General features: G+C 39.6%; 1 protein-coding gene across 1 annotated transcript in view; it reads left to right on the forward strand.

Annotated features, from left to right (window-relative positions):
* IPO8 (importin 8) overlaps positions 1-14,576 on the forward strand; it is a 51,259-nt gene extending 36,683 nt beyond the window's left edge. Inside the window, exons 22-25 of the mRNA XM_068400869.1 lie at positions 4,818-5,023; positions 6,492-6,731; positions 7,413-7,529; positions 8,233-14,576. Coding sequence (XP_068256970.1) covers positions 4,818-5,023; positions 6,492-6,731; positions 7,413-7,529; positions 8,233-8,330 — 661 coding nt within the window. The 3' untranslated portion in view covers positions 8,331-14,576. The remainder of the gene's footprint in view (positions 1-4,817; positions 5,024-6,491; positions 6,732-7,412; positions 7,530-8,232) is intronic.
* The last annotated feature ends 3,926 nt before the right edge of the window (positions 14,577-18,502 follow it).

Below are 18,502 nucleotides of genomic sequence, written 5' to 3' on the forward strand. Positions count from 1 at the left end.
ATCTGACTAGGCTCCAACCTCAAGTACTCCTGTGAGCTACAGCTTAACTTTCAGTTCTTCTGTGTTGCTTTTCAAAAAGCATCAGCTACTTCAACTACTGTTGAACTAAATTCTTCAGAGCTGAGACAAAAGTTGACCGAGCGTATGAAAATGAAACACAGAGATCGTCGTGCTAGATTCTGCTCAGTCTCTGCACTTGAAGGGCAGTGGAAGATTAAAATGTATCTCTTTGATCTGCTGCTACCAGCAGTGAAATAAATATCTGTAATATTACTTAAATCTAAAAATCACTTGTCCTTCAGTGCTATTTCCTCAATATGTGGCTTCCAGGTGTAGGGCTTTTGCTATAGTACTGCTTGTCAGGCACTGTGATGTGATGTAAGGGACTTCCTCCCTTTCCCTCAGGACAGCACTGCTTCTAGAAGACCATTTGTTTTCGTAAGGGTAGCAAGGGTCATCATCTGAACAGCAGCCAGATATTCAGAGGCCTAACTGAACAGGAAAGGAAAAGACAGAAATGCAAACAAAATCTGGCATTCTTGAAACCCTTCCTTGGGTCCACCCCTGCAGAATTAATGTCTTCATCAGTGAAGACAGCAGTGGGTACCCTGATTTGTGCAGTCCTTTTTCTCACCAGCCATCATTCACAGCTGCTTTGGTTTACAGTTAGATTGCTTTCCAGCAAGAGGCAGTTTTAGGCTTAAATTCAAATCAGTTGGAAGAGTCACAGATCCTAGAGAAACTGGTGAAGATCAAAGTAAATCCACCTCCAGGTGTGAAGGGCCAGGTGAATTTTACTGCCATTTCTTTGTCAGCCATGCAGGAAATCTCTGACTTACTGGTAACAGTGGCTCTTCAAGATGCTTTGTCCACATAAAATCTCACACTCCGCTGTCCTTCTGCTCCTGTGAAGTCTTAGTACCCATGGATTATGCTCTGCCAGCAGTAGGGTTGTGCGTATCTGGATGCTCTCAGGCTGGAGCCAATGGTGTTTGCCAAAAGAATGCAGTGTTTCTTGAGTAGCGCTTGTGAACATGAGATGGAATCCATGGGAGTAATACATCTTGGGGAGGAAAAGCAGCTATGGTAAGATAAGTAACTGTTCTTCCATGTTGTTAAAAATATGGAAGCTATTTTAGGAACATGGTTTAGTGGTGGACTTGGCAGTGCTAGGTTAACAGTTGGATTTGATGATCTTAAAGGTCCTTTCCAACCAAACCAATTCTGTGATTCTATTTAAAACTGATTAGAAACTTGGAATATTAAAAATTATCCAGGCAAGGAGAGCTCAGAACTCGTTGTAAGACTGCACATAAATCCAGTATGTCACTGTAGATGCTGCGTATCTGGTGGATGTGTGCCCATAATGCCCATGTGCCACAGTATATCGTATTTATTTATTTCTAAATGTTTTCTACAATAACTTCAAACTGAAAAGCCATTTGTAGAAGCATTGGTTCCTTACTGCTTTCCACCTTTTCTCTGACAGCTGAAATTTGGATGAGACTTCTGCATGACTTACGCTTACTCTCATACTAAAAATTCTTCTGTGGAAACTGGGGTGAAAGGAAAACCTAACTTGTGTCCAAAAAAATTCAATAAGTGATTTTATTTTTTTAGAAGCTGAACAGGGGGATTTATTTGATAGGAGTTTAAATAGTTAGAAATCCTAGTTTTCTCAGAGTTGTGTATAAAATCCCAGTCTTACATAGGAAAACAGAGTTGGTTCCAACTTTGCAACTAGAAGGAAATGGCTAATTATTTGCAGTTTGTCCAGGAACTGTATTGATGTAATAGAAAGCAACTTGATCCTCTCATAAAGGAGCACAGCAAACCAGTAAAGGAAAGACCTAGTGATTTCCCTTTGAAATACTTTCAGCTTGGTTTAAAATACAAAAGATTCTTAGATCTTTTTATCCTGTGTTAGAAGGAAGTTTATTAGCAAGAAAAGGTCCTGCAAATTATGAAGACCACACACAGCTTGTTAAAAACAGGCTTGCCTGGGAGTCGTGCATTGCACAGCCATGTGTTGCATGTTTAGCCCTCCAGGCTTGATATACCATTGAGGGAGCAAGCAGAGTCCGTGATTTCTAGGGAGGACTGTTGTGTGCTGCTGAGCAAGCAAGGATGGATCTCGAAGCACGAAGCACTAAGGAGAATCGGATCCAGGCTCCCTTGTGCAGACAGAAGGGTGCTGAAATAATGAATCTTTTGCTAGCAAAGGAATGGTCCTGAAGCCATTCTTTGCCATTATGAAACTATGTAAATGACATAAAACTCTGTTTTGCTTGTTCAGTCCTGTGGGCACTTGATACAGCTGGGGCGTAGTAGAATGCTGAACTTCAGGCAAGGCAGATGCTTATCCTGCTGTTTGTCTCTCCTGGCAGGTGGAAGAGACAAGTCTCCTTCTGGCTCAGGTTCACGAAAGATGGCTTGATGCCTGGATTTCTGCTGTCCTGCTGGGCCTTCTGATAACATGCATATTCTGAAGACATGTGTTCATTCTTACAACTTCTCTGTTTAGAAGCTTGAAAATGGGCCATGACAAATGTGCTGTATTTTTGGCCGTTTGGGCTGCTTCCTAATGATGAATCCCTTTTAAGCAGCAATGCTTGGTTCTTGCACTTCCATTTGCTGTCCAGAAAAGATAATTATGAAGCTAAGCCACTAATTACTAAGATTTTTTTACATTTTACTGTGTTGCATTTTGCAATTGGCATTGTGTAATAGTAGCTTTTGCAAATGTATTATAAAAGGTAGTGCCAAGTGTCATTAACTACCCTGGTGCATGTAGACTGAAATTGCTTCATTATATATTTGAGGCTTGAAGAAATTTCATGGCTTCCCAGTGTCAAGATGCAAGATAGAAATTTAGTGCATAGATTACAGAGCTTTGGTCAAACTTGGATGAAGGCACTGGCAGAGAGAGGAGCTAGAGAAAGTTCTTTCCTTTTGTACTTGCAGTAAGGAGAACTCTGAAAAAAGCTATGCTTCATTCATAGGTGGCATCATCTTTAGCTTGGATTTTGGTCTTCACAGTGTTGGCATGAGAGCAAATGGTGAAGAGCTTGTTTTAAACATAGATAAACTAAGAGGAGTAAGGAGTTTAATTTTCTTTTTTTTTTTTTTGTGAAAGCAGACCCTGTTCCCCTGACTCAGTTTCTTTACTTGATTTCTGTGCCTTCTTTTGTGCCCCATTCCTTCTGAAAAGAAAGTATTGCAGTTAGCAGTGATGGAAGGATGCTCTTTGCCTACTTGCGTTTTGGTACATTTTTCAACATGTGTAATGGAGCAGCCAAACCCAACATGATAAAGCGTGTCATTTGATAAGCTAGTTGACCTTGTTTTTCTTGGAAGATCTTCTGTGATCATAATGTTACACGTGGTCATATATAATTTATTGTTGTTGTCAACTACTCTGAGAATAGAATCACTTCACTAAGCCCTAACAGGACTAACAATGTGGGAGGTGTAATGAAATCCCTCCAGATTCACAGCCTCGTGTAAGCACATGTAAAGTTCAGAAAGCTGTAATATACGATCACTTGTATTACTTAAAGAATATTATAGTTCAGTAGCATGTTATATGGGGTCTTTGGTAAAGAAATTGTAAGCACTTTTAAAATTGTATTTCTATAGCAATTTTTGAAGTGGTGGATTGAGCTGGCTGTTCCCCTGTAAGCCTTACTGCAGTCTGTGGTGCACATCTTATTCATTTCTTCTCTCTTTCTTCTTCTGGCCATTTTCTTCCAGCTCTGGAAGTTTGCTTGGTTTCTGTAGGTCTTGCTGAAACTTCTTGCTGGAACTACATGTCCTGCAGAAGGCTTGCACAGAAGCTATCAGTGTCAAATTGAATAGTTCAAACAAAACAAGCTCCTCTTAAGCCCTTAATAGCAAAATACCATAATGTTAGAGAAGAGTTGAATATTACTGGTGTTTCCAGTAAAGGAGAACCAAAGAATATCTGCAGAGGCAGTTAGGGAATTTTTCCCTGTCTTGATTGCAAATAACTTCTATTTCTGGAAGTGAAAATCAATTCTTATTTTTAAGAGCATAGGCTTTTACCTAGTTTCCTGGCTATGGTCACATAAAAATCTTTCTGCTACTAATTTCATGATTTTATTTCCCTTCAATTATCTATAGTTTGTTTTACTGGAGGTCTACTCATTTGCAAGTTCCCTGTTAGAGTATACTGTCAGCTATTTCTGATACGGTAGAATTATTTCCCTGCTTTCACTGGAGTTAGCAATGTTAGTGTCAGAAATTGGATGTATAGTACAGCCATTCTGATGGACTCTTAATAAACGTGTTTAAATACAGCTAGCCCAGTGGCACTCTATAAATGCACCCTGCAATTCAGTGCATTCCTGCCTATCATTACTCTTCACTAATAGTCTTTTTGCCAATTTCAATCCCTGCAACAGTACTGCTATTGAAGCCAAAGCAAATTAATTTTCCATCCTATTTAATGATGATAATCTGTATCAAATGCTTTATTAGAGACAAGATATTCTACGTAATTATTAAACAGTATTTATTTAGCATTACAAACTTTGCATTTGGTAATCAGAAACAGTTGTTCCAGGAATTTGACCAGTGCTTGAAAGGTATTTAATTGTTATTGGACAAGTACTTTCCAGTGGGGAACTTGCATTCAGAACAAAGAAAATAATGTGTTTCAGAGCTTTGAACATGGACGTTGAACATAGTCTCTGTGACATTGTCTTCTGCTGTGTCAAGCACCAGGACTTTAATGCTCTCTACGTATCCTTGCACTGAAAATCCGTTTTTTGTCTAACAAGTGTGTGTTGTTTCAGACTCCATGACAGAAAGATGTGTATAATAGGACTGAGCATCCTAATGGAATTGCAGAACCGACCGCCTGCAGTGGATGCTGTGGCTGCCCAGATTGTCCCTTCAATCCTCCTCCTCTTCCTGGGCTTAAAACAAGTTTGCGCCTCTCGAGAACTCACGGAACATGAGGATCATGCTAAAGATGAAAAACACGTTGCAGAAGATAATGGTAAAATCTCCCCTTTTCACATTGTGGATTTAGTCTGGATTTAATTTAAAGGGGGTAAGAAATTGCAGTTCATTTTTAAGACTCATTAGTCTGCTGAAAATAGCTCGGCTTACTGGGTGCTTGAAAGATCATCTTAGGAATTGATTTTTCCTCCCCAAATGAATCAAAGCATTTCAATGTGTAACAGCTAATGCTTTGAGAAAGGGTGGTGTTGATTTAAGAACAACAAAACTTGCAAGTCCGCTCTGCAGAGTTGTGAATGTGCTCCGTCTTCTCATGTAGGCAGGAGAAGTTTGCCAGGACTGCACTGGTTATGTTCTTGATTCCTGGAAAGAAGCTGTTTCTAGTACCCAACTTTTTGAAAGACCTGTTTGGTTGAACTTTGAAGGAAATCCTAGCAAGTCGTCTTTGTCCAAATGGAAAGTGATTTGCAAAGTGGGGTTTGAGACAGCTGAGGTTCCTGGAGTAGACAGACCTCTTACTGCTGTGTCTGGCAGAAGGAAAAAAACATCAAAGAATACCTTGTGGGGGGAATTGTGGGGAGTGAATTTTACACAGCGTTGCAGGCAGATATGTGTGGCTGTATTTGACTTGGAACAGGAGATAGATGGTTTGAGGTCTGAAAATTAGATTGGATGTAAGCAGATTAGGTAATCCACTCAAATTTCACACTTGATTGTTCTGTAATGGAATTACAGAATTCTTCTCAATGCACTGGAATACAGTATGGAAACAGCACAGTAATTTTCAAATGTCTCTCTTGTGATTCAGTCCTTGCTTGTTGCAGATGTAGTCATCTTTATTCTTTCTAAACTGTTAACGCAGGAAGAGCTGAAGGTTTGGAATTGGAGGGGGATTTTTTAATCTGGATTATAAATCACAAATATTTTTCCTTAAGTAAAAAATAGCAGCGTTTAGAATTGCATGTTGGAGTTGCATTTAATTCAGGATATAATAGTTGTTTCATAAGAGGAATGGAAGGTAAAGCTAAGCAAAAGATGGTATTTTAAGTTTGTTCAAATAAAGGAGCACTCTGAAGAATAGCAGGCAGACATTTGGTCTGCATCTGGTTTTCTCTTTGTTGTATGCCAATTTGTGAAGTCTATGCAAGCCTCTGTTTGTTTGTAATTTAAAAAGCACAGTAATGGAACACTTTGTCAAAGACACATTTCTTCAAAATTTTTGGATCCTATAATTGCACAATGACTGCATAAATGAAAGAAGAAAAAAGATGGCAGTTTCCCATCCCCAGGTGCGCTTAGAAACAAAAGTTTAACTGATCTTGAATGTAGGAAGCATGTAACAGGTTCATTTTTCCAATTCTTCTGAGATTTTGGGGGAGGGGTGTTAACAGAGGGTCCCCTTTCCAGCCAAAACCTAGATTTATTAATTGTTCTTCAATTCATACGTCATTGTTTCCTTACACTTTTTAAACTTTGTTTTACAAAACACATCAATGCTTTTGCAGAAGAGATACCGAGTGATGAGGAGGAGACAAATGAAGTGAGCCAGGCAATGCAAGAGAACCATGGTAGAGGAGGAGGTGGTAGTGGTGGAGGTGGAGAGGAAGAGGATGAAGATGATGATGATGATGATGACGACTGGGATGAAGATGCATTGGAAGAGACTGCTCTTGAAGGGTTCAGCACACCTCTTGACCTTGAAAATGGTGTTGATGAATACCAGTTTTTTACACAAGCACTTTTAGGTGTGTTTGCTAGTTGGCAGAATGATATAACATGATGAAATAGTTTGGAGATGTTTATGGTTATCACCGGGAAAAGCCTTTTCTTTGTTACGAGTAACAATTTAGATTACTGAAACTGGAAAATGTGATCTTATTTTCTAATGGTAGTGCTAAGAGTTTTTGGCTTATGAGTACTGCAAAAAACAAATGGTAGCAAATACAGCGAGAGATTGATTCTCTTCATGTTCTCTTTCAGAACTTTTCAATCACTGCCTAAATAAATGGGACTCAGTCACTAGAGGGACTCCTATATATAGAAATATTTGGCACTTTCTAGATGTTAAAATCATAATGGAGAAATATTTCCTCTCTTTCCTGTTTGACTAATCCTGTTGCTTTTAGTTTTGGTTTGAGTTTTAAATTAGAAGATTCGCTTCATCATTGTCCATGAATAATGGCCACATGGTTAACTTTCTGTTTCAGGAAGCAGAGGATGTAATTAAGGTCCCCAAAATGGATTGCCTCTATTACAGTGGGGATTCTGTGCTAAGAAAACTGACAGGAATACTGAACCTGTTTTGCAGTGCAAATTCTGTTTTAAAACCAATCAGGAATTCCATGTGTTTCATTTTGTTCTTCTGAAGTTAACTTGCAAGTATAATCTCATCGATTATCACTTTTCATCCATTCCTGTTCTAACAGCGGTGCAGAGCCGAGATGCAGCCTGGTACCATTCGCTGACAGCACCATTGAGTGAGGATCAGAAGAAACAGCTGCAGGAAATTTATACATTAGCAGAACACCGGCGAAATGCTGCAGGTGAGTCATTTCTCTGGGGCCATTTTATCTGTTGCAGGGACGTTGGAACTGCACCTAATCTGTAACACCAGATAGAATAAATCCCTGTGCTAATTAACATTTCCTGAGAAGTGTGAGTAGGATATTGCATTTATATTATCCCTTGCATGGAAGTGTGTGTTATTCAGAGAGATTACTGTTGCTTTTAATTAATTGCCTCCTCATTGACATGTGCTGCTGTTTGAATGGGGTACGAACTAGTTTTGCACAATCTGACATTTGAAATGAAGAGCAAATTAAGGCAATATCTAGCTGTCAGCCAGGCATTTGATGAAAAGTACTATAGATTATTATGTGTTTAACAGTTTTGTAACTTTTTAACCGCTAACATTACCTTCACAATCAGTGTAAGGTTTTAGATGTTTAGAAAGCTTGCATTGTGGAAAGTAAATTCAGATTTAATCAAAAAGCACGTGGAATAGTGTAACATAGACTGATTCTGTGGAGGATTAATTTCTCAGCTCTGTTGTAGAGGTGTGTGTGTTTATGCATTTAGAGAAAATCTGAGTGTAATTTATTACTGTCACTGCATTTAGGGAATGAAATTTTGACTCAACTGAGAGTTTTTTCCACAACTTTGCATTCTTAGCTGAGTTGTATTGTCTCTGGCAAAAGAATTCTCTATCGACAATTTTTCATATCCTTTCCCTTCTTTGAATTCTAGAGACTAAGACAATAGAACAACAAAGTGGCTACACATTTGACAACAAAGGACTGATCACAGCATTTAACTTTGCTGGAAGTACTCCTGGTGGCAACTGAAGGATCAGCTACGAAGGTCAATGGGAAGGGTCTCATCATTACATTTTCTTGAAATCATCGTGACTTCTGAGTGATAGGGGAGGGTAATTTAATGCTGCTGAAGGTTTTCTGGAAATTAGCAGTGTGCTTCCCCACCAGAATGATCTTTCTAACCAGCTACTGTAATGTACAAATTCTTGTGGTGTTTTTATAATTTGATGGACTGAAAGGAAACATTTGTCCTCAAGGAACCTGAATGACTGGGAGGGGCCAGACTGCATCTAATTGAGTTAGTTGCACTTCTCAGGTTTTTGCTGTGCAGAGTTGATAGATTCATATGGATAACAGTGCCTTCTGTTGTACGTGGATTGCCTGAACGAATGGATTTTGGAGTGCATTATAATTTTTTAAGTGTAAGGACATTTCTTGATACACTGTAAGCCTTGGTTCCATGTTTTCCGGTCACCTGCTTTTTACTACTCGGTTTAATTGTTTGTTGGTTACATACACATTGCTGGATTTAGAATATTATCTCATCTTCCCTATTTGGTGCAGACCAAATATGTAGAGGGAGGTGTCTGTTGGAGTTGCAAAGCATACACTGGTTATGTCAAAGGGTCTTAAAAAAATTGCAGATTTTCCCTTGATGCAGTCTTAAATTATTTCTCTTAGCCATGAAATCAACTTGCTCGAGTTATGATGGCATGCGTGGCAGGTGGCTACCCTAAATCTACATTGATATTACCTCCTGCCTGGACAAGTGGTGTGGCCCTTGCAGGTAGATGTTCTACATGCCAACTTTTTATTTCCACTATTTTTGATGAATACTGGATTTTACTTGGGATTCTACAAACATCTTTTCTGGTTTTATTCATTCATTACCATTCCAGTGGTAGTACTGAATAATGTGGTACAAAATATTTACAATATTTTATTTATCTTGATAGAAGAAAAACAGCTCCAAACTTGTTTCTTCTTACCCTTACACTTCTTGTGATTGAATTTCTGGTCTGCATTCCATTTGGCTGTTCTTGTCCCATGCTGAAATTTCATTATCTGCCAGATATTTCCTAAATTTTGAAGACTGGTTTCTCATAAATTGAAACACGTATAACAAAGTGTTTGTGAATATGTTCATTTATTGAGAAACTGATAGCAGTACTAATTTGAAGAGGTGCCCCTTCTTTAGATCTATAGGGATCACAGTGGCGTAGCCGAAATAAGTAGGGGTGCTTTAGAATGGGAAGTTTGGATTGGAGATAAAATGTTTAGACCAGATTTTGTCTCTATGTGTTAATTTCTTTATAACTTAAAAATATTTGCCAAGCAATTTTAAGTACATACTGATAATGTATTTCTTCAGAGCAGTGCCCCGACTGAAAAGTCGAAGCCCTTCCCATACCGCATCAAATTTTCAACGACTGTAGCGAATTACAGATTGCTGGCCCTGCGCTGTGCTGAAGCTTTCATTTTTTATGTGTCAGAGTAATTGTAATTCAGTCTGATAAATCTGAAGCGCTCTACGCCTTGGCTTCTAGAAAGGGCCAAAGTATCTCTGCCCATTCCTTGCCCCGTCCCCTGGAATTTTCTCAGCCTGGCAGCTGTGAGGCAGAAGTTTCCATGCAGCTTTCCTTTTTCCTGCACCTTTGTGTCACACTCTCTCTGGTGCTGTTTTCTGCTGCTGCTTCTTTTTTTGTTTCCCCCCACACAGCAGCTGCAGAGTAAAGTTGGCCTGGTTCTTGTAGCTTTTTCACTGCTACTACTCAATAGCAACAGTGAAAATTTCTCACTTTTAGGTCTGTTGTACATACGGAAAATGGTGAGAATTCCAGGGTCTGTATTTCCAGAAGGGAACAATACATTGAGCTGCACTGGACAGACTCTTTAAGCTCAAGCAGCAGAGGGCCGGGACATCCTTTATTTTGAACGTCAGGCCATGAAAATTATAGGTCACTTTTGCTAATTTAGGCCTGGGGATGTATTGACTGAGATGGTAGGAAGGCATTACATCCAGTTTGTTGGTGAGTTTCTCAAAGTTTTGAAATTATTCATGAATTTAAGAAATGTTTTTTGGAAGTTAAGGACATGGACGACTTCTCTCTTACCTGACAATTGGAGTTAAGTGTTAGGCAGATAAACTGTTTAAGCCCTTTATTATTTTATTTAAAAAAAAAAGAGATTATCGAGTTGGATTTCTTTCAAAGCCCATTTGCCTTCTCTACACTGGCATGCAGAGTAGAAGAGGGATTTATTTTTCTTCTGCTAATGAGGTTGCTTGTGCAGTCACAAGCTCATATTTAGGAGTTAATGTGTTCAAGGAAAAATCTGCTTTTGCATAGCATCATCTTTGTGTCACTCAGCTGAACTATGGCTGCTCCCTAGTTCTGCTTCTTGTATACTTTTCAAGTCAACTGCCAAGAAAATTTCATCCAGATGTTTCTTACAGGGAGTTTAATCAGCAGCATGGAGTCGGGAATCTTTGTTGTCTATTTTGCAGTGGGGGTCGGAGGTGTCTGAGGGGATGGCATGTAAAAAGGTTAAATGCCCTTCCCTTCCCAGGAGATCCATGAGCAAATGTTTCTACTGGCAAAAGCAAATGTTAATTATTTTATTCCTTTTTTTTTGAAAAGGTTTTTCATCCAAAAAGATTTATTGGGCTCTAGCCTCCACTTTAACATATGGTTCTCTTTTAACATGATAAATATCCGTTTGTACATGACCATAAATAGGTAATGGATTTTAGGGATTTCTTTCTGAGCTGTGTCCAGCTTTGTACTACATTAAAGGGAGAGTAACACAAATGTACATTACTGTCTCACTTTGAAGCCAAGGTAATCATGGAATATCAGATACCAGCATCAGCCAACCAAGCATGATGTATTTGCTGCTGGAAGTACAGAGAATCGTGAATGTATTGTAAAATAAAACAAAAGCTGATAACCAGTGACCTATGTTGCCCCATGCCCATGTTCCCAAAGTGTGAAGGTGACTCGTATGGGCACCATGGGAGCTTTGCGTAGGACATGAGCATTGTGTAGGTTATAATCATAGCAAATGTTAACTTACATGATAAGCTGCTTTTTCAGATAAAAGTAATTGATCCTGGGTATTGAGTTGCATATGCTGTTTTGTCACTCTTGAAAGGAAAATAAGAATCACGACATGTTCTGGCTGCTTCTTTTTGCTTTCACTCTTTCAAAGTGAAGTACTTGGTTTGCTTTCATTGCAAAGCAAAATCTTTAATCAAAATGGCCAGCTCCAGGAAGAGCACAGAGTATCAAGCTAAGGAAAAAAGCTAAAAAAACTCAAACCCCAACAATCCCCCCCAAACCCACATGTGCACAGTCTGATTGAAATAAATGTGCTTTGGGAGTGTAAGTCAAAATATGTAAAGAATGTTACACAAAATGATACTGTGAGATTCTTTGCTTTAGGGGGAAAGGCTGCCTGCGGGGTGACAGGGAGACATGAAGTGAACTGCTTTAGGATATCCCCTTTGCGTCTGAAGTCCAGGCGGTTTGTGACTCTGGATGCCATCATACATTGTAGAGGAGAGAAGGCAGGACAGCAGAGGATTTTTTTTTTATTATAAAGCAAGAGTCTCTCTTGAGACTTTTGTGAACCAAAGGAATTGTAGACAACATGAATTATTAACTGTCTTTTGTTTCCAGAATACTTTTCAGTCTTTTTTCTTCCCTCCTTCCCTTGCATTTGCCAACCACTGTGTTATCAGGTATTTCAGGGGATATTGAAAATACCTGAAAAGGTAAAGCTTAAACAATTTTTTAAAAATCCTGTTGTTCTTGAAGCAATGCAACCTATCCATTGCATTTCTATTTATAGAACAAAGTCTCTCATTTGACATATGCAGATGATACAGAATTACAAAAACCCCTCACTTGTGCCTGCAGTTTGGTAGAGACTTTCTGTGATTTACTTCTTAATATGGGTACTTTGAAATCCCCACACCTTGTACTGAACTTTGCTCAAAGGACAGGCAAAAATGCACTATGTAACAGAGTACCCAGTCCTAGTTCTGAGATACGCCCTACTCAATCTTTTGATAATGTTTGACAGTCTGGTGGTCAGTTCCTCAAGGATCTCCATCTCTGATTGAGGACATTATTCAAGTCCAAGAGACTGTATTTCTGCAGGTGGACAGAGAATCATATTTCCCTCATTGCAGCAAAGCATAGAGCAGGCATGGCTATCAACTTCTTGATCTTATGAGTGAAAATAGCACTCTCTTCGCTTGGATGTCAAATCTTACCCCAGACGGATGGGATACAGTAGAGATGGATGTGCCCAGTGTGTTAAAGGAAGCCAGACACTATTCCAGATACCAGAAAGTCTTAGCATAAAGCTGTATCGTAAAGAGGATATATGAACAGGCCAAGCTGCTTGCTTTTGACATGTCTTCCATTGCTACTACTTTTGTAAAACCAACCAAACAAAACCAGTGTAAAATGAAAGAGAACTAAAGCACTGCTTGTGCACTAGACAGGTAGAGACTTCCCTGGCCTGTGAATCTAATCCCAATACTTGCTGCAAATGCACTCAGATACTTTTCAAATAGAATATGCAACATCTGTATGGATATCAGTACCCTGAATGTGACAGCTGTTAATGAGAGGTAAAGACTTAATGTGATTTTTTTACTGGCAGAAAACAGATGCATCCCTTTAAAAAGTCTATGAACCTCTTGTCCTGGCTGATGTGCAGTCACCAACGGGAGGCACTCAGTGGGATTACAGCCTTTCTTAAAGATTGTCAGCATACCTCCTACTACAGGGCTACCTAAAGTGCTCCGTGTCTCAGGAGCTAACTGATGAACTGCTCCTCGGCTAAAGAGTTTTGGGGCACAGCAATTCAGAGAGAATCAGCAGGCCTATGTAATTGTGATGAATTTGGAAAGCATCCATTTAAATTGAGGTGATGCATTTGATATGATCTCAGATCTGCAGTGTTCCCCACGTTGCTTAGATCTTCTAGAGGAGTGTCCAAAAACTTTGTCCCATGCGTTTCTCCAGGAAGAGAATGTGCTTGTGCAGCCCCAAATTTGCTGTGATGCTTTGAACTTGGGATCAGAAAGCAATTTTGATTACAAGCTGGTAGTTGTCCATATCATAAAATTGTGAGTCTCTATATAGCCTATAAAGAGAAACCTAGCATTAATATACCGCTTTCACCTCATTTTTAAGTGTTTGGCTACGCACATGATGGGGTAGGAGATGAACTTTCAGATGCATTGATTTCTCCAATGTGCACACAACAGTGTCAGCTCCAGGGTTCACCTGAGGTGAATGAAGAGTGTTGGTCAGGGGCTGCCTGCTAGACCATCCAGGATTATGTTAGATGAAGTGAAATGCAAGAAGGGAAAAAATTACTTGATAGTTGAAGCTGTTGAGCAACAAAAATGAGTGTTTGCTTGAAATGAGATTTTAATTATGTTCAGATATGTTTTAATTTTCGGGTTTCTTGCCCTTACACAAAATACAAAATTACTACATGACATGTAGGACTATTGATTTTTCACAGGACTGTTTACTATTGAAGGTGTTTATCCGAGAATTGTTACTCATTTTTAGATATTTTCAATGTGTTTGTTGGTAAAGTTGCACATATCCCTCTTCCACTACTTTCCACGCACAGGGATCTTGGAAACGAACTCAACAAAAGGAAGAACAGTGCTCTGAAAAGAGAAGACTATGCACAAGCAGGTTATTTTTAGAAAACAGAACAACTATGGCCTCTAAAGAAAATATGAAACAATAAATATTTATACAAAAGTGCATGAGGTAAAGAAATGAATATAAGACAATATAAGCAAGACTCTCTTCTTCGATCACAGCTGTAATGTGGGTATTTTCATTGCCAAACAATGTATGAAAATTGCTTTTGATTGCATGTGCTGTTAGTACACTTATCGTAAATCACCTGAAATGTTTTTGGGCTCAAAAAGAGACCAAAGGGGCCATGCAGATTTCTTTTGATATTAAAAGCAAAGATAAGAGCCCATGCCTGCAGTGACTAGAGGGAGACCGCTATGTGCTACATTAGCAGATTGCATTGCAGGATCATCACCTTTGTAAGAAGCCTAAAATACTAAACTGTGGGTTGGCTTTGAGGGCAAGAATTGACAAATGCAAAACATGCATTGAGGACAAGAAGAACCTCTTCCTGGCTTTAAAGAATTCTGTACGGTGTTCTCTTAGGCTGTGCTGAATTTGCTTTAAAAATAGTAATAAATCTTATTGCTTAGGTTGAGTGTTACATCTGTTGTGCATTTATATGGGAGGAATAATATTTCTTAAAAAAATGTAACATGCCACCTACCGAGGAGCCCAATCTCATTTTATAGCCTCTCTTCATACAGCCATAAAACTTACTTGCAGGAACACCCCAGAATTAATTTCAAACAAATGTGTGTGTTATCCAGTGTTAATACATGCGTTTGTGTAGCGGTGTGTGTTTGTTAATCTCAGATTTGCGACGGCAGCTATTCACATGTGCGCTCTGCCTGTGAAAGAACATAACTGATGTTTGATGTAGGTAAGATCGTTATGGATCGTCCGGTTACAATTCTCAACATATCAAACTAGTGAAGATAGTCATCCTGCAGTCCTGAGAGCGGGGATTGCACCAGAGCTTGGGCCAGTCTTCTGTGCACGGAATTCATAAAGAAGATAGTGTTACCAAGCCTCCGCAGGACAAGAGATTAATCCTGCTGAAACTGCAAGGCTGGTATTTGTATCAGTGGAGTATTTCCCTGACGGTGAGTTGCTGAAGTAGCCTGTTTGCTAAATTGCACTGATTGATAACGCTTGCCCTTTTCTATATGGGGCACTTCTGTGAATCCTCCACAGTATCTCCAAGAGCAGTGGTTAGTGGCCCATTTTTATAACTGGGGAAGTTGAGTTAGTGTAGTTTGCCCAAAGCCGTAGCAGTGTGTTGCAGCTGGCATGAGAAATTAAAATTCTGGCTCTCTAGAAGTGCCTGGGAGTTTTGCCATTGTCTCTAATGGAGCCAGGATTTCACCCAAGAAATTTGCTAGGTCCTAGTGTTTGGATCACTGCTAATACCTTCCAGAGAAGCTCTGCCAGAAAGTACTTAATTTATGAAATTGCTTAGGAACAGTGAGTTCCTCTGTTGAGCTGCAATTTTAAGCTGTCTAGCTCTGACATTGTTTAATTGTATCTTCTGTGGGTGGCTTGGTATGATGAGCCTGTAGAAAAATAGTTCTCAGCTAGGTGGTGAATGACATCCCAGTTGCTAATTCCTCTTGGGGCTTTGAAGTGAACCTGATGACGTGGGAGCAGAACTCCAGGTGACCAGCGGTATCGTCTATACCCTGTATCAGGGTGCTGGGAAGCTTATAGCCTCTCTGCAGGTATTAACAAACGTGCTGGGTCAGATATGAAGTTGTAGGTTGTGATTGCCACTTTTAACAGGCTCTAAAAAGTGTATTTTTTACCCAAATAAATACATGGCTTCTATGCTGCCTCCTGCCCTCTGACAGAGCATTGATCTTCTTTTAGCTAGAATCACATTCTTAAGCTGAATTCTAACTCCAAATCTCTTAAAATGGTAATTTCTTTTGGTCGGTCCCCAGCAAGGGTGAAAGATGATCAGTGTTTGCTTTCTCTTGTTATCAAGTATGTTAAATGAGTAATTTAAAGAATTTAAATACCTATTTGATTAAAGCACTGGGGCTTGAACAAATCAAATGGAGTTTCCTACTGAATTTATGGTTTTTCTGGCAGAGGTCAAGATACATGGATTTGTGTGCACATAGGGAAAACTCTCCGTAGTCATATAAATGAGATTCGGAGTAAAACATAGAGAGAGAATCTAGAAAGGTCATATGAGTATATGAATAATGGCAAGTTTTCTTTTTTATTAAAGGTATTGGCCTTCTATCTCTCAGCACCTTGTAGAGCAGAGTATGCAACTGCAACAAATAAGGGTGTCTTAAGCAGCTTCAAAGTCTCCCTACCCTATTAAATATAAATAACCTGTACTGTCCCTTTCAGCATGACATACCTTGCTGTGCACCTGACTGCCTTGACAGGTTGTTGTGCAAAATGCAATAATGGAGCCTAATGGCTGCACCTTTGTGTAGGGATTTGGCACAGTTGTGGGGCTGACCCTGGGACCTCAGTAGCAGTTGTGGCTGTGCTCTGGAAGAGCTACATCTGTATGCAGAAAGCATACCCTGTGTCATGTTTTCCTCCTGCCGTAAGTATCTTTCTGGAGGATGCAGGGGATTAAACAAAACCGCGACAAGAGTAATTGGGGAACACCGCGATGCATCTGAACGTGCACTGAACAGAACCAGCTATCACCATCCATTTCTATGTCTAGACCAGTCAGAAAGGTGTCAGCATGAAGCGAGATTAAACAGATACATGGAGTCTAGTTTCTCGGTACAATAAGTATGGTAGTTGTTGAATTTTGCCAAACAAGAATCAGCTCAGGGTGAACAGCATGATTAGCTCAATTTATATTATTGTTTTGAAGAAAGACTGACAGGATCTGTCTGCATCATTGTGGGAGGAAAGCCAAGATGGTGAAGAGAGAGAGTCCATGCACAAGAAGCCCCCCGAGGTTTGATTTCACTGGAAGAGCAAGCATGGAAATTGCTCCAAGGAAGAGGTACTACTACTGATGTTCATTTACAGAATATTTATCCCATTGTGTTGTTGATCAAAAGGTTTACTGATCTCGCGAAGGTAGGACTAAGGTAAGGAGGTTGCTAATACTTTCCCATTGTGCTCCTCTGATCTGTAAGTATGGCTGATTTCAGAACCCAGGGCTGTCTGAGCCACCAGGCTGGAGGATCTGAAGGACTTTCCTGGCTGCCGAAGGTAGTTCTATCACGAAGGGAGAATTCTGCACAGTCTCAGGCTGCCTCAGTTCTTGTGGTTGCTTCTTCCTAACTGTTGCGAAGGCACATTTGATTGTTTCATGGGATTTTCTATTACTTCGTGATTGATATTCTTCTAATAAAATACACATACTGAGAAACCACTGCTGCTATGTGGCTGAAGTAGCAGCTGTTTGTGGTTGCAAATCATGCCTGGCTGCCTGTCATGGAAGGGTGGGGGAGAGTGCTGCCTTCATCTCCTGTCTGCTCTGATTAGGCTCTGTTACCCTCTCACTTCGCTGTCTGTTCTATGGCTTTAGGATGCAATGGTGTTCCAGGGCATCAGGATCTTGCCTTAGATCTTGAGCTTCTGTTTTTTGTAAACAAAGACATATTCTCACTTAATGGTGATTCTTGATTCCTCTGTCTTCCTCACACAAGTGCACCTCTTGGGGGTTTGTGGCTGTGATCTGCTGGATTAGGAAGAACTGTGGAGTGATCCCGGATTTTTCTGTTGATAGATATTCCCACAAAGCATGGATTATTAATCACGGGATTCTCTTCCTATTCTGTTTCCTTCTTTTGATACAGTAATATTTTCAAATAGATTTTGAGCAATTTTTTTCAGCGTTTCAGGGCCCAATTACTGACTCAGGGCCCAAATCCTGGTTGAATGAAATTATGTAACTGTACAGCAGGTTGGGGAAGACACAGAAAACATGAAGCAAACAAATCCAATGTTAACTATGACAAGAAAGAAAGACTATTGCTTTGTTTATAAACTAAATTATAGCTTCATGTTCTTTCTCTGTTCCTGATTTTAGAGGGGAAAAAAAAGATGAATTTTCTTTTACTTTTCATTTGGGTATGGAGTTGTAGTTGACTTTTAACTCCAGATTTTACTTCATGACAATACTGCTGCGGGAAAAAAAAGCACCGGCTGCTTAATGTCAAAGGACACGTACTAGTTTATTCTGTTGCCATCTTTGTGGCTTTCATCCAAGGTCACTTGTGTTATGGGATGCCTGGGTCCAAGATTTATTCTGCTGCAGGAGATTGCCTAACAGGACACTAACAGTTCATAATCTAATGAATTTCCAAAGCCATATTAAAGCACTGGGAAGCTTTCATCCTTTCCTGAATGGTTGCTGTTTCACAATAACATTTTCTTACTGTTTTTTATAATATGCCCTTTTTGGTTGAAGAAAAATAGGGGGAAAAATCACCAACTGTGGACACGACCTTTAAAGACACACAGGTGAGCACTGGTATGTGTAGTGCTAATGGGAAGATAAGGAAAAAAATAAGCACACCACCTGATTTTTTG

This window comes from Nyctibius grandis, chromosome 5 (assembly GCF_013368605.1).
Source record: "Nyctibius grandis isolate bNycGra1 chromosome 5, bNycGra1.pri, whole genome shotgun sequence".
In the NCBI taxonomy this organism is placed as follows: domain Eukaryota; kingdom Metazoa; phylum Chordata; class Aves; order Nyctibiiformes; family Nyctibiidae; genus Nyctibius; species Nyctibius grandis.